At 45.2% G+C, this 15428-nt stretch overlaps 1 protein-coding gene across 1 annotated transcript in view; it reads right to left on the bottom strand.

The window, feature by feature from the left end:
* LOC126176735 (metabotropic glutamate receptor 4-like) overlaps positions 1 to 15428 on the bottom strand; it is an 848202-nt gene that overhangs the window by 264818 nt on the left and 567956 nt on the right. The window contains exon 4 of the mRNA XM_049923904.1: positions 13130 to 13381. Coding sequence (XP_049779861.1) covers positions 13130 to 13381 — 252 coding nt within the window. The remainder of the gene's footprint in view (positions 1 to 13129; positions 13382 to 15428) is intronic.

Genomic DNA, 15428 nt, shown 5'->3' with positions numbered 1-15428 from the left:
ACCCCAGCCGTGAAAACTAAAACGGCTTCAGAAGATATGAAATAAAATAAAGGAAACTGTGTCTGTTCGATGCCCATTATTTCTAGGACGTCAAGGAAACTGTAATAAATGGGGAATATGTCTTATCTTGACGTTCTGCTTCACATCAGAATATTTTGTATGTTCTGCATTAAACGTAGAGCCACTTACGAATGGTATTCCTAGCAAATAACAAGCTAGAAGTGTTGCTTTGGTGTCACTTGTCAGATAAGCATTTTATTATAGCAGATAGATGATTGCGTTTCTCCGTGCGATGCTATCTGGTTGTACATCCCGCGCTCAGTCTGAAAAAAAGTTGGCGGCCCCCGCCAAATATATGCTCTGGAGCCACTCTTTGGATAACTGCTGAGTGTGAGGAAAGGAATGATGTTCGGCCACAAAGTTGAAATACAATAAATTTTTCCAAAAAAATAAGTACGCTGTTATCAAAACCACGAAAAGTTTCGGTACTGAAACAGCCGGAGGACGGTCTTAACTTTGGAAAAAATGGACTTCCTCCAGGCAGCTTGGCGAACTTCACGGATCGAATACTGCATACTTTTGCTTGTGCTGTCCGTATCCGTGCAGATGAGGGAGCCTCCCACGCGGCTGCTCGTCGCGGCAATAGAGATATGCCAAAGGTCGTTCGTATTGATAGAAATGTTGACGTTAACTGCTGATTAAACCATTGCAACAGACCATTAAATGACATTTCCGTTAGCATCTAAAAGTCACACTGTATAAACAATGCGTAATACTCAATTTCAGTTTGAAACTACACATTCTAAATGATTCTCTGAGTTAGTATTAGATCGACTATAGTACTTGCTGCTCTGTATTTCAGGGTTTAATATTGCTGCCTGTCGCGATATACAGGGTGAAACTGAACTTTTCCGACAAAATTTCTTAGTTCAGGGGCAGTTTCTGAGTATTTTGTTATCTGGGTGCCTTGGTCTCCAGCGGCTCATTACAGAATAAATGCATTTCATTTCTAACCCCGTTTCACTCTTTATTTGCAAAACAGTTGAGCTGTCAACGGTATGCAATGTGTGTCTTGTTTGGAAATAAACTTGCTCCATTCACTCAGCCAACAGTAACGCACACTTTGATCTTTGTCCTGAAGCTTCGACTTAGTGCTGTTCGTTTCTGTCTTGCGATCGTTTATCGACAGTTTTAGTTGTGCGTGAAGAGTGGTACACAGCTGTATGAATCGATCTACTGATGAAGAATGGACTGATTTGCACCTCGTTTCTAGATGATTTGCAATGGAGGAACAACATAGCGTCTCAAGGCTGATGAAGAGAACACGGCAAGTGCCATAACCCTGTTTCCCAGAAACTTCGTTCTATGGAGGAGGGGTCACAAAAAGCGAACACATGTCTCGGGCCGGCCGTAGTGGCCGAGCGGTTCTAGGCGCTACAGTCTGGAACCGCGCGACCGCTACGGTCGCAGGTTCGAATCCTGCCTCGGGCATGGATGTGTGTGATGTCCTTAGGTTAGTTAGGTTTAAGTAGTTCTAAGGTCTAGGGGACTGATGACCTCAGATGTTAAGTCCCATAGTGCTCAGAGCCATTTGAACCAACCTGTCTCGGCTTGTCCGTAGATACTAGATCGTCTTTGAAAATACGACGATCAAAATTTTCGAAGGTTTTCGAAGTATTCATTGTTTCTTACAGCGCGATATCCTCAGACGAAATAGTGACACAGTGGTTAGGGTTACTGCTTCTACACGTTGCGTCCTGCGTTCAAAACAATTTTATTTTCGTTTTCATTTATATATCCATATCTGTAGGAGATTACTAAAAGAGTGTTTTCAAGTATACATTGACATTACGCTGTCATTATTCGTCTATAATTGCATGTCAGATGAAAGATTTTTAAAGAAATTATGAAATTTATTTCAAATTATTTTAGCTGAAATTCCTGCAGTGTATCTTGCTGCAAAATGAATTGCAAAGAACCAGTTTTCGGAAAAAGGTGATGCGTTATGCATGGTTTGTCGCGAGATTATTGCCAACGCATGAAATCTTCATCAATGTAAACGACGTTTCTTTCGTGAATATCTGTGTTTCGGATGTTTCTACGATCAGTATCACCCAAGAAAAGTACAAAATCTTCCTCAAGAAAAAAGTATGAATGGAATATAAGAAATAGTATAAGATTTAGTATCAGAATGAAATATTAGAGTCTGAGAATTTGTAAAGTTTGTAACCATTCAACATACCATACACACATATATTATATAACAAAGTACGACTCTTACTGAGAAACGCAGTTGCAATTTTACAATTATTATAACTCACCCTGTATCCCCTAATTTGATAAGAAAAATTCATGCAGAAACATCCTACGAACAAGGGTAGATGAATGGAAACAATAAAAATAAAATAAAATAAATAACACGCGGTGCAAAATTAAAAAGTCACTACTTCGTCGCGGGAGATCACACGGCGAAAGGCACAAAATTACCTTAGACATATCTCGAAAATTTTGACCGTCGTTTTCTCAGAAACGTTCGAGTATCTACGTATAAGCCGAGACACGTATTCCTTTATTTTGACACCTTTTCCACTAAACGAAGTTCCTGGGAAATTGAGCGATGGGACTTGCCGTGTTCTCTTCTTCAGTTGTTACTGCAGTGACGGCAACCACACCATAGTACTCCGCTTTGGCGTGTGTACATGGGCACTAAGGGAAAACCGGAACTTACCGGGTAATGAAGATGACATCTTACAGAGTATTTCAGTGTTTTAAATGTCTTATTACATAAACAAAGGCAATTTGGGGAGCAGACTGAATAATCTGTGACGAGCCATCGGAGACAACAGGTCCCTTACGCTAAAATACTCATAAATATCTCTCAACAATCGCCTAAAATTTGTCAGTGGATTGCAGGTTCACATTTAGATTTGTACGGAAAAGGGATCGGAATGTTATGTACTATTTTGGACGTAATTCAAAATTCACAGAGCTATCGGTACTTTACTGTTGCTCGTAATCGTTAAGTTCGAAAAACGTTAGAGTAGGTTTTGCCTGTCTGTTACCTGTACTTCCTGCAGGCAAGATTTCCGTATGCGTAGAAACATCGCCCGGTAAAAGTAAAATGTTGCTGCCTATTGAATGTAGAACCGATATTCATCCAAAACTGGACATTCCGAAATGTGCGATTGAGCTAGTGCCGTATCAACTAAAATACTCGCTGTACTATTTTTCAGGCTTGTTGTAGGGATTTTCATCACCCCGCATATGCCGGTTATGAATACTCAGACTGCAGTCTCTAGTGAATCCCGTCTTACAGTTAATTAAAATTTTCGACGAAAACACACTTCTGCAAGTGCCACTGATAGAACTGCAATATGCTACGGTGGTCTGATCTCAGGATCTGGACGCGTTTAAGATGTTATAGATAGAGCAACTGCTTGTGTAAACCGCGTAGGCAACAGGATGACCCACGACTTCTGCTGCTGCCGATTGTCGCACACTGGTTCCAGGTCCTTCGGTCAGTCAGTAAATATAGCAAACGCTCCTACATCGGAGATATGTGGATTGCCGAGGCTGTCCACCTTGTGGGGTGCTAGAAAACCGGTTGAACCGTGACGAAACGTCACGGTTGGTTCTCTGCGTTTCCTCCTTGTCTGTAGTGCGTTCCTTTTGAAATTCCCGCTTCGCGCTCTGCTGTTTTCTTATCCTAGCCAGAGGACACTGTGGCGTTGCTGCGGCGGGCTGCCTACCGTGTTTGCGGGGGAGCGTCGGTTGGGAGGAGGAACTCTGATTGTGGACGTCTGAGAGCGTACAGGAGACCACGCCGTTTTTGTTGATGTTTTGGCGTGACTCGTGTCAGGTGTGATGCATCGTTAAAGCCGTGATAGGAGCCAATGTTACTGTCTTGGTCGCAGGTGGATCCAAGGGGATGAGGCATGGTTGTCCATCGAAACTTCCGTCCTGCGGATGTCAGAGCACGTAAAGTAAGACGTTTTCACCATTATCTGCGTCATTTGCGAGCAACTGGGGATTCCGGCGTCTGCAGTAATTCGGCGAAGACTGTTTCGACGGTGTGTAAATGATTGAACAAGGAGCAGTTTATTTAATGCTCACGTTATGCTCGTGTTCTGCGTGTGCTGCTTGCGAGTGTAAAATTGACTCTCACCTTTGTCTGTTGATGTTAAGCACATCGTCAAATACTGAATCCAAGTAGTGACTTTCAATTAATTAGCTGAATTCTTTCTTTCCTCGTCACGACGCGTATTAAATGGCAAAGTAAAATTGTAGACCTTAACTTGCTACCTCTTTGCGTGGCATCAATAACAGAGCCTAACCTGTTAACTAATTAAGGCTTGTGGTAAACAAAGGTATTTAAGTATGTTGTTTTAAAATATTATCTGAAATGTCAATGATTTATGTTCCGCTAGTTAATACCGGGGTATGAACGGAAGTGTTGGCACGTCTGCTGTGTAAGGGAATCCTGCTGGTTTTGGTTATTTTGGAAGCTTTAATTGAAAGAGAAACTAGTGTGCTTTAGTCCTACCTCCGGTTAAGGCTATATTCGGGCTCTGGCATTTGTACTGCAAGCTGCAATATCATCCTGTTGTTTCATGGTTGTTTCGTTCTCAAACTAGGTGTTTGGGCTAAGCAGACTTGGGTTTCAACTGAGTGTTCAGTCTATTGACTGTCCACCGTACGCCATGACCATGTCATCAGTTGATTTCAGTGCTGTGGTTAGTTGTAAATTAGTATTGGTTCCATTACCTTCTGACCAGGGTTCTTGCTCGACGCTTGTCTTTAAATACGCCGCTAACCTGGTTACCGTTTGTTGTGGCTAGCTTAAATTAATCACTGTCCGATAGCCCAACACAGTTTGTCGTCGGCCGTCAGAAGCCGTGTATGTGTTATTTATTCCTTTATTCTAGTCAATGTATAAGCATGCTAAGTTTTGTTACTCCAGGTAGCCATTAAGTTGCCATTTTTAGGGTGTTTAGATGGCGTGCGGCTCCTTTGAGTATAGATTTGTCAATTTACAATTTAGTGTTTTTCCACCAGTTTTTAATCGCGCTTATGCGCGGGGAATCTAACTGTGTTTTTATTACTAATGAGCTGTACTTAATGTCATATTGTAAAGAAAGGAACTTATTGGAGGTTAACTGTCGCCGTAAGGTGTTGTGGACGGTGCACTTTCCTGTTATTCACCTTAATGTTCTAGTCGATGAGTAAACTTGCTAATTATTTTCACTTTATTTGCCAGCCTTGATGTTATAAGTGAGTGTTTCATAACCTGTTCTTTAACGCGCCTACTCGCATATTTATGTTTATAGGAGAACTTAAATTGTGTTCGCCTGTTGAACCTTAACTAAAGTGAAGAAAATTGAATCAGGTGTTTATTATTGTTTTGGTGCTGTGTAACACGCGACACTTTCTTGATCTGTTATCAAGTGTTACAATAAATGCAAATTGTAGCCGGCCGTGGTGGCCAAGCGGTTAAAGGCGCTACAGTCTGGAACCGCGCGGCCGCTACGGTCGCAGGTTCGAATCCTGCCTCGGGCATGGATGGATGTGATGTCCTTAGGTTAGTTAGGTTTAAGTAGTTCTAAGTTCTAGGGGACTGATGACCTTAGAAGTTAAGTCCCATAGTGCTCAGAGCCATTTGAACCATTTTTCCAAATTGTAGTGAAGTGATGTGCTATTTCAGTTGTTCCCGTGATTTCCTATCTCCGCATATAATATTTAATTGTTTGGTATAAGACTGATTAAGCCTTTGTTGAAATATTGGCGGGAGGTGCGCGTGTCACACCTGTGTCCTTAAAAAACTGAAGAACTCTGCCGAACAGCTTATCAGATGGTTCTTGGCGACTTGATATACTTTTCCGAGTAGAGGACACGGGCACGCAGATTACTCCCGGTTGCTAATCCCTAGCGGAAAATCATGTCAAATATTTCACTTCTGGAGCATGCCTCCATCGGTAACACGTGGAATGTAATCAGCCATTCGTGTACAGAACAGTACATCACAGTAACAGAAAACATAACAATTAAATCATTTTTGTGAGTACTAAATAGCGACTCTACGATAAATACGCCGCGCTGCAAGTAATTTACTGCACAACAACACATATTGAAAAACTAAAACTACAGTACCTACAGCAGAACGCGAACAACGCAACTGCCTGTTGACTGCCCAGTGCTCAGACTGATGGGTATGTTAGAGCAGGTCTGCTCAGGAGATAGCTCGTAGCGTGAGCAGTAAGTGCTCGCGGCAAAATGTGGCTGTCAGAAGTCGTTATGTAGCGCAGGGGAATTGGAAACCGTGCTTTTTCTTCAGAATGACAGTGTGCAAAGTTAGTCGTAGTTTTAAACGCAGTCTTATGTACTTGATGGGGCAGTGATTAAAGCGGAGAATACCTCTTTCAGACTTGCAGCGTGACAGGCAATCTCATGATGAAATAAGTCTTGTAAACGTATAAAAATTTTTTTCAATACACGTATTCAGCTAAGATTATGTCGATGTCTGGACCTTCATGTCTGTGCGAGCAACTTTTTTTTCCATAATGAAGAGAAGGAAATCGACATACAGAAGCTCACTGAGAGGCTTCAGTTTAAAAGATCACCTTAGAATTAGCAGTGCTCAGAAAGTGACACCAGTCACTGATGCTTTAGTGAAAAGCAAAATAAGTATTATTTATTGACATGTTTAACGAGTGAATAAAATAGTAAAAAACACATGTTGATGGAAATTTGCCGGCTGGAGTGGCCGTGCGGTTCTAGGCGCTACAGTCTGGAGCCGCGTGACCGCTACGGTCGCAGGTTCGAATCCTGCCTCGGGCATGGATGTGTGTGATGTCCTTAGGTTAGTTAGGTTTAAGTAGTTCTAAGTTCTAGGGGACTGATGACCAAAGCAGTTAAGTCGCATAGTGCTCAGAGCTATTTGAACCATTTTTTGGAAATTTAAATTTGTGTGTGCTGAAACAACAATCATCATGTTTCGTACATGGCTGCCACGTGTTCTCTGCCTTAACAAGTAAGAGAAATGTTATGTTTCATTTCGTAATAATTTCTCATGAATGCAAAAGTTTTCGGTAGTAAATTTACAACGGGAGGCATTAATTAGCCGCCGTGAAGCGGCACATCTCTATATCACTTTTCTGCGGCAACAGAATAGACTCGTTGACTACAGTTACTTTAGCCGAACTGCCTTGTTCCGATTCCTCACTGAGCGAGGTGGCGCAATGGTTAGCTCTGGACTCGCATCCGGCCATTCTGATTTTCGTTTTCTGTGATATCACTAAATCACTTCAAGCAAATACTGGGAGGGTTCCTTTGAAAGGGCAAGCCCGACTTTCTTCCCCATCCTTACCTAATCGGATGGGACGGACGACCTCGCTGTTTGGTCCTCCCTCCCCCCCAAAGTTAACAAACCAATCCGTTTCCTCCCCCCCCCTCCTCACCACTCCCCACCCCTTCCCCTTCCATTACTCGCAGTGTCGCAGTGAGCCGCTCTGTTGCTCACGGCTGCAAGGTGAGCTCCAGTCAGCTTGCACGAGCAGATCGGTGAACAGAACTGAATGCACTAGAATACCGGACGTCGATACAGTGAGACATGTACAGTAGTAAAACCGGTTGACGAATCACTACAGGGCACACAACTGTGTCCATACAGTATTTGTTTCACCTACAGGGTGACAATCATTTAACTATATGAAATAAAATCGCCATAACGTCTGAACGGATTGCGTTAGAATGTTCAAACTGCACGGTTGGCTGTGGGGCATGATGATGGGAATTAATATGTAAATATTGTTTGGTTTGGCAACGAAGCCCACTTTCATTTGGATGGTTCGTCAATAAGCAAAGTTGGCACACTTGGGGGACTGATCATTTCGTGATCGAGAAGTCTCTTCACCCTCAACCAGTGACTGTGTGGTGTGCAATGTCCAGTCACGGAATAATCGGTGCGATGTTCCTCGATGGCATGGTCATTACCGAACGGTATGTGAAAGTTTTGGAAGATGATTTTTATCCCCATTGTCCAAAGTGACCCTGGTTTCAACAAGGTGTGATTCATGCAGGAGAGTGATGTTTTGGAGGAGCAGCTAGGGGACTGAATCCTGAGTCTGGGGTACCCAGAGGCCAATGGCATGGGCCTAGATTGGCCATCATATTCTCCAGATTTGAACACATGCTGAGCTGTGGCTGGCTCGCGTTGATGCCGTTTGTTCTTTGGCAGTTTGTCGAAATTGAGTGGCATCTTATTTTTCCCTGAGTTACTATCATAATGAGTTGCTGACTTGCCTCCATCAGTGGCAGCAGCAGCGCTTATCGAGACTAGTACTGCTGTACCATCTTTGGTGTGACCACGTTATTTCCATGTGGTGGTGTGTGTGGCAGTTGGTCGGTTGGGACAAAGCAGCGAGGAAGTCTCTACGGTACGAGGTCAGGCCACGCAACGGTCGGTTTGTGAGGCACTAGCTGCGAGAGCTAAAAAGTTCGTTGCCCACCGAACCTGGACACTTGAGTGATCAGTTAATCTGTTATGACACCTCAAGTGCCCTGACATCTCTTCATTCATTGCCGGTTGTTGCTTCCTGGGCCGTTACGGGTAGCAGCAATATATGGTGTGTTGGAGTTGGCGAAATTTTGCTGCCGTCTTCTTGTATGGTCTTTAACTATTAAATTGGTTCTCACTTATTAGTGAAATGCACCAGCAGTATTTTCTGCCTTGTGGCCGTTAACGCCCCAGTTACCTGCCCTGGTCGTTAGCGTAGTTTTCTGGCAGTGTGTTTTCCTCTGCATGTTGATGTTGACCAGCACAGTGCGTAGTTCGACAGCCTTTTAGTTGTTTGTTCACATTTGTTTCTTAAGAATGGTTATTGTGCCTTGGCTGTTTTCATATGCTAATTTTGAAGACATAGTGCGGCTGGTATCTTCGTCCTCGACTGATATTTTCCGTTGTCATACCATTGGTCGGGCAGAAGGGAGTTGATTAGGTTATTGGTCGGCCCTTCAGCCGTCCCTGGATCGGGTCGCCATCCGATTATTTAACCTTACTCCTGGCTGCCTGTCTCACCTCACCTTACGTTAGAGCTACCTCCTCAGGCGGACTCTTGGAACACGTCTGAGCACCACTGTCCTGTTGGTTTTAGACTGTGATTTTCATTTTAGTACGATGTACTGTCTGAGGCCTAAAGCCGTCTATTAATTTAGTTTGTTTTAAAAATAAGGCCTTCAGCCGACTTAAATTGAAATTTGAAGATTGATTTGCTTAAAAACTAAATTTTGAACGTTTGTTCTATCTGAAGTTCTTGTGATCCACGCTCTAAGCCCTGAGTTGTTCAATGTCTTGTATGTGGCCTTCAGCCAAGTATTTACGTGAGTTCTTTTTTTCTTAAGTAAAGCCTTCCGTCCCGTGTATTCTATAAAGTAATTTTTATAACTTGTGTTCGGGCCTTCAGCTGTTCTTGTTTTTGGTGTGGTTTCGGGCCTTCAGCCCAGGAGGTATTGCAAGTTTTCTTAACTAGGCCTTCAGATGTGTTGTCTTAATTTGATCCTTTTAAGGCAATGTGTAATTAAGTGGTTCTTAGGAAAATAAAGTTTGTGTGTTTTGTGCAACTATCAGTAACTGATTACGGCCATCTCCACAACCATAACCTGATCTGCTCTATCCTGCGAAGCCAGATTTCACATGCGACTCCTTTTTTTGGGGCTACGTTAAAGACTAGGTGATCAGCAATAAACTTGAAACCATTCATTGCTAGGCTGAAAACAGTCATTCTTCACGTCATCGACAGCATCGATGTTTCGGCATTTTAGCGGGTCACGCAAAATTTCGCTATTCGCCTGCGCGACATCATCGTCAATGATGGAAGGCATATCGAACATGACATAACCCAAAACCGAGTATTTGTAGTGACGTTTACATGTTGCATAAGGTGTGTGCACGCCGCAGTTTTTAACTAATTTAGATTTTTTTAACATAGTTCAATAACTGTCACCTATTACGGTTATACTATCTGCCACGAAGACGGTATATCCACAATCAACCGTCTTCAGCGATTATGAACAAATTTACAGAAAGCAGGAAGTATGCTTTTCCGAACCCATGTTTATTGGAATTTGTTCCTTGTTCGGATGTTTACTACTATCTCCCAAACTATTTGGCATTTTTAACACCCTTTATGAGCCGTAGTTTTGTGCGGCTCGTCGAAAAGCGCGCCAGGCGGAGTGCTTTCGCTTCGCGTCTAGTGTTTGCGGTGGCGCTTTCGGTTTGGCGCGTTGTTTGGATCGCTACCGTCCTCTGGCAAGTGTACGGTCGCCTGACGATCGAGGAGTACGTACTGGGCGGAGAACGAGAGAGGTGATGGCGCGAGCGCGGCGCTGCTGTTGCGGGTCGTCAACTGCTTGCCTCGTGCTTTGGCCGACCTCTTGGCTGTCAGGGGCTAAGTCTGCCTTAACCGCATGTACGTGGCTTATGAAGCTTAGAAGCCGTGGTGCAGGAGATCAGCGCGTGGGACCGTATGCCTTCTTATCGGCCGTTGAAACCACTGGCAGCGGTTGGCTCTGACGAACATTTGGAAGTGTGATGTGTCCCGGCGCTGGGGTTGAGTGTGAAAAGTTGAGTACTGTTTTATGTAACAGAGTTGGTTTTCGAGTTCTAGTGAAGTGTATGAGTTTCTTCACCAGTGGTTTTGTTGGTGTCGTCCCACCACAGTTTTAGTTTGCCTGTCTGCGGGAATGTGGTCATTGCTTCTTGGTCGGGCCGTTTTCATTCACACCTCGATTCGGTGATTTAGGATCAGTGTCGCGAATTTCTGTGGTTCGGAGTCTGTCCAGGCCTCGCCCTTGCTGCATCTTATGGTTTTGAGTAACCCGGGGAGGTGGCGGCTTGTAATGAAAGTTTTGGGGCTGATCTACTATGGCCCTGTAGACCACCAGTAACTATTCCGCCTATTGTGATTTGGGCCGCTTTACACGTGTCACTCCCTCACCGAGCTAAGAATAATTTTTTGTTGCGAACTGCCTTCAATGTGAAAGTTCGTGCGCTGGCTTATTCACATTTATCTTGTAACAAATTTAAGTTATGTAACTGGCGAGAGAGAACTATTTTTGCTTAGTACAAGCTAGAAACGTAAAGTTTTTTTTGGAATTGTTCCCTTATTGATATAACAAGTTTAAAATCTTCTTATTGTTAACGTCAAACCTTGCAATATCCTTTACATAGAGCTATTTTTAAAAGAGTTTTTTAACTGTTGTCATATATATACACTCCTGGAAATTGAAATAAGAACACCGTGAATTCATTGTCCCAGGAAGGGGAAACTTTATTGACACATTCCTGGGGTCAGATACATCACATGATCACACTGACAGAACCACAGGCACATAGACACAGGCAACAGAGCATGCACAATGTCCGCACTAGTACAGTGTATATCCACCTTTCGCAGCAATGCAGGCTGCTATTCTCCCATGGAGACGATCGTAGAGATGCTGGATGTAGTCCTGTGGAACGGCTTGCCATGCCATTTCCACCTGGCGCCTCAGTTGGACCAGCGTTCGTGCTGGACGTGCAGACCGCGTGAGACGACGCTTCATCCAGTCCCAAACATGCGCAATGGGGGACAGATCCGGAGATCTTGCTGGCCAGGGTAGTTGACTTACACCTTCTAGAGCACGTTGGGTGGCACGGGATACATGCGGACGTGCATTGTCCTGTTGGAACAGCAAGTTCCCTTGCCGGTCTAGGAATGGTAGAACGATGGGTTCGATGACGGTTTGGATGTACCGTGCACTATTCAGTGTCCCCTCGACGATCACCAGTGGTGTACGGCCAGTGTAGGAGATCGCTCCCCACACCATGATGCCGGGTGTTGGCCCTGTGTGCCTCGGTCGTATGCAGGCCTGATTGTGGCGCTCACCTGCACGGCGCCAAACACGCATACGACCATCATTGGCACCAAGGCAGAAGCGACTCTCATCGCTGAAGACGACATGTCTCCATTCGTCCCTCCATTCACGCCTGTCGCGACACCACTGGAGGCGGGCTGCACGGTGTTGGGGCGTGAGCGGAAGACGGCCTAACGGTGTGCGGGACCGTAGCCCAGCTTCATGGAGACGGTTGCGAATGGTCCTCGCCGATACCCCAGGAGCAACAGTGTCCCTAATTTGCTGGGAAGTGGCAGTGCGGTCCCCTACGGCACTGCGTAGGATCCTACGGTCTTGGCATGCATCCGTGCGTCGCTGCGGTCCGGTCCCAGGTCGACGGGCACGTGCACCTTCCGCCGACCACTGGCGACAACATCGATGTACTGTGGAGACCTCACGCCCCACGTGTTGAGCAATTCGGCGGTACGTCCACCCGGCCTCCCGCATGCCCACTATACGCCCTCGCTCAAAGTCCGTCAACTGCACATACGGTTCAAGTCCACGCTGTCGCGGCATGCTACCAGTGTTAAAGACTGCGATGGAGCTCCGTATGCCACGGCAAACTGGCTGACACTGACGGCGGCGGTGCACAAATGCTGCGCAGCTAGCGCCATTCGACGGCCAACACCGCGGTTCCTTGTGTGTCCGCTGTGCCGTGCGTGTGATCATTGCTTGTACAGCCCTCTCGCAGTGTCCGGAGCAAGTATGGTGGGTCTGACACACCGGTGTCAATGTGTTCTTTTTTCCGTTTCCAGGAGTGTATATAAAGTTAAAATCTCATTATTGGCAAGTTGTTAATGTCATACCTGGTAATCTCCTTTTCATAATGGAAATTGTCAAGCTATTTGAAATTGTTTTGTATTTCTTTTTTTTAAAAGAAATGCCAGACTTAAAAATTTATTACTGAGAAAGCCTTTTAAAATGAAACATAACCTTATCAATGTGTGTTTTTTCACCAGCACGTCCTGGCCCCTACTTCCACGACGAAAACGTTTTTGAAATAACATGTGTACTTGAGTTGTTGTTTGTGAATCACCCTAATTGACGGTTCACTTTATACTTTCCTTTCCGCGTTGTGTACGCGCAACGCTGCGAAGCGATGTTCAATCCAGCGGTGGGCAAGCTTGACCTTTTGGCTCATCGACGTATCATGCTAAACTACCGCCGGCTGCGCAGCGCTCGGAGAGCGGCGGCCACTTACCGACAAACCAGGGGTTGCGACGGTTGTTCTCGACGGTGAGCGACAGGAAGTAGTCGTGGAAGCCCTGCACAGGGTTGGCCTGCGGCTGCACGGACAGCGTGCCTTCCACCTCCAGCTCGTTGCCGTCGGACACGAGCGAACGCGCGCTCCAGCCGTCCGAGCCGATCCACGAGAAGGAGCCGGTGGCGTTGCAGCGCCGCACCGCGCGCATCACACCCGCCACCTCCTGGTCCGAGCCGAAGATGATGGCACCTGCGGCACAGAGGGCGCGCCTGGCGTCACCAAGGGCTCCCAAACACACTGAAGCGTCGAAGAGACTGGTATAGGTATGCCTATTAAAACACAGAGACAGGTAAGCAGGCAGAATACGGCGCTGCAGCCGGCAACACCTCTATAAGGCAAAAATGTCTGGCGCAGTTGTTAGATCGGTTACTGTTGCTATAACGGCAGCTCATCAAGATTTAAGTGAGTTTGAACATGGTGTTACAGTCGGCGCACGAACGATGGGACACAGCATGCCCGAGGAAGCGATGAAGTGAGAATTTTCCCGTGCGACTATTTCACGAGTGTACCGTGAATATCAGGAATCCGGAAAACATCGGATCTCCAACATCGCTGCGGCCGAAAGAAAATCCAGCAAGAACGGGACCAATGGCGAGTGAAGAGACTCATTCAACGTGACAGAACCGCAATTATTCCGAAAATTGCTGCAGATTTCAGTGCCGCGTTATCAACAAGTGTCAGGGTGCGAACCATTCAACGGAACATCATCGATATGGGCTTTCAGAGTGGAAGGCATGATAGCAGGGGACTGTTCAAGCTGGTGGAGGCTGTAATGGTGTGGAGCGTGTGCAGTTGGCGTGATATGGGATCCCTGATACGTGTAGATACGAGTCTGACACGTGACACGTATGTAAGCATCCTGTCTGATCACCTGCATCCATTCATGTCCATTGTGCATTCTGACGGACTAGGGCAATTCCAGCAGGACAATGCGACACCCAACACGTCCAGAACAGCTACAGAGTGGCTCCAGGCCACCGTATCTGGGATGCTTTTCAACGTGCTATTCAGAAGAAATCGCCACCGCCTTGTAAGAGTGTAAGGGTTTCCCAGCGAATGTGGGGAGGGGGGGGGGGTGTCTACACGTACCAACAGTGTTTCGAGTACGCTGCAAGAGTTTGGTTGGGAAGCCACAACACATATTCCATACCGTCTCGATCTCTCCCCATGCAATTTCCGTACCTCTGGAGCCGTGAAGGAAGACATTCTATGCCTCGATTTTCTTCGAAAGAAGAGGTCCACACCTCTTACAAGTACTTATCCGTAAGAAACGTGAGACACTTTCCCATGAAGGGAATGAGTGTCTTGCTCCACTGTGGGAAAAATGTATTAACAGTTATGGCGGTTACTTCTAATTTAATAAACAGTTTACTTACTTTTTTCCGTCTTTCTCGTTTTCATTTGACTGACCTGTACAGGTAAAGTAATTTAAAACTTAAAATTCAGTACATGTAGCAGTTTGAAGGAAGCACCGCATAACAAACGAAACTGTTGAAAGGTTATATTGCTCTCATAGTTAAATCACGGGAGCACATACGATGAAATACGTGACTAGCGTCGCAAATGACGTACGTTACACCAGGGCGTCAGCCGAAAGGATACCCCCCTGGAGGTGACTCCAAGCAAGGGAACAGAATAGAGACAAGAAAGGGAAACATGATGTCTAATTATGTGAGGAAATAGTGGGATAGCTGTGGCAGAGTAAGAAGTGTGGAAGAAAGTTTGGAATATTGAATATAACACTGCCGGCACAAGTCCAGTTTTGAGAGAGTGCAACATCTTGAGCACAGGTAGTCCAGTAATAACGAGGAATAACAGCTAACATAACAATTGAGGTCTTAACGTAACAGCGCAAATAATGATAAAATCTTCCCGGGTTGACAGCCGAGTCAATATGTTGTTTTCGAGCAACGTTTCAGCAAGTTTCTTAGTTGCCATCTTCCGGCGAAGATGGCAAGTAAGAAACTTGCTGAAACGTTGCTGGAAAACAACACATTGACTCGGCTGTCAACCCAAGAAGATTTTGTCATCGAGATTCGCCGAGAAAGCCTGCATTATCATATAGCGCAAATAATAATTGATAATACAAAACGAAAGAGTGTAGATTTTTCTCATTTCAAAACATCGTTGTCCAACGAAATTATTTCAAGAAAGTAATCCAACGCTGAATCCCTCGTCTCAGGTTAACAGAGAACTGCATCTTGTTGCGTGAGGACATAACTCTTCTTCAGACGAA

The sequence above is a fragment of the Schistocerca cancellata genome, chromosome 3 (assembly GCF_023864275.1).
Source record: "Schistocerca cancellata isolate TAMUIC-IGC-003103 chromosome 3, iqSchCanc2.1, whole genome shotgun sequence".
In the NCBI taxonomy this organism is placed as follows: Eukaryota; Metazoa; Arthropoda; class Insecta; order Orthoptera; family Acrididae; genus Schistocerca; species Schistocerca cancellata.
This window is presented reverse-complemented; position numbering and strand designations above follow the sequence as displayed.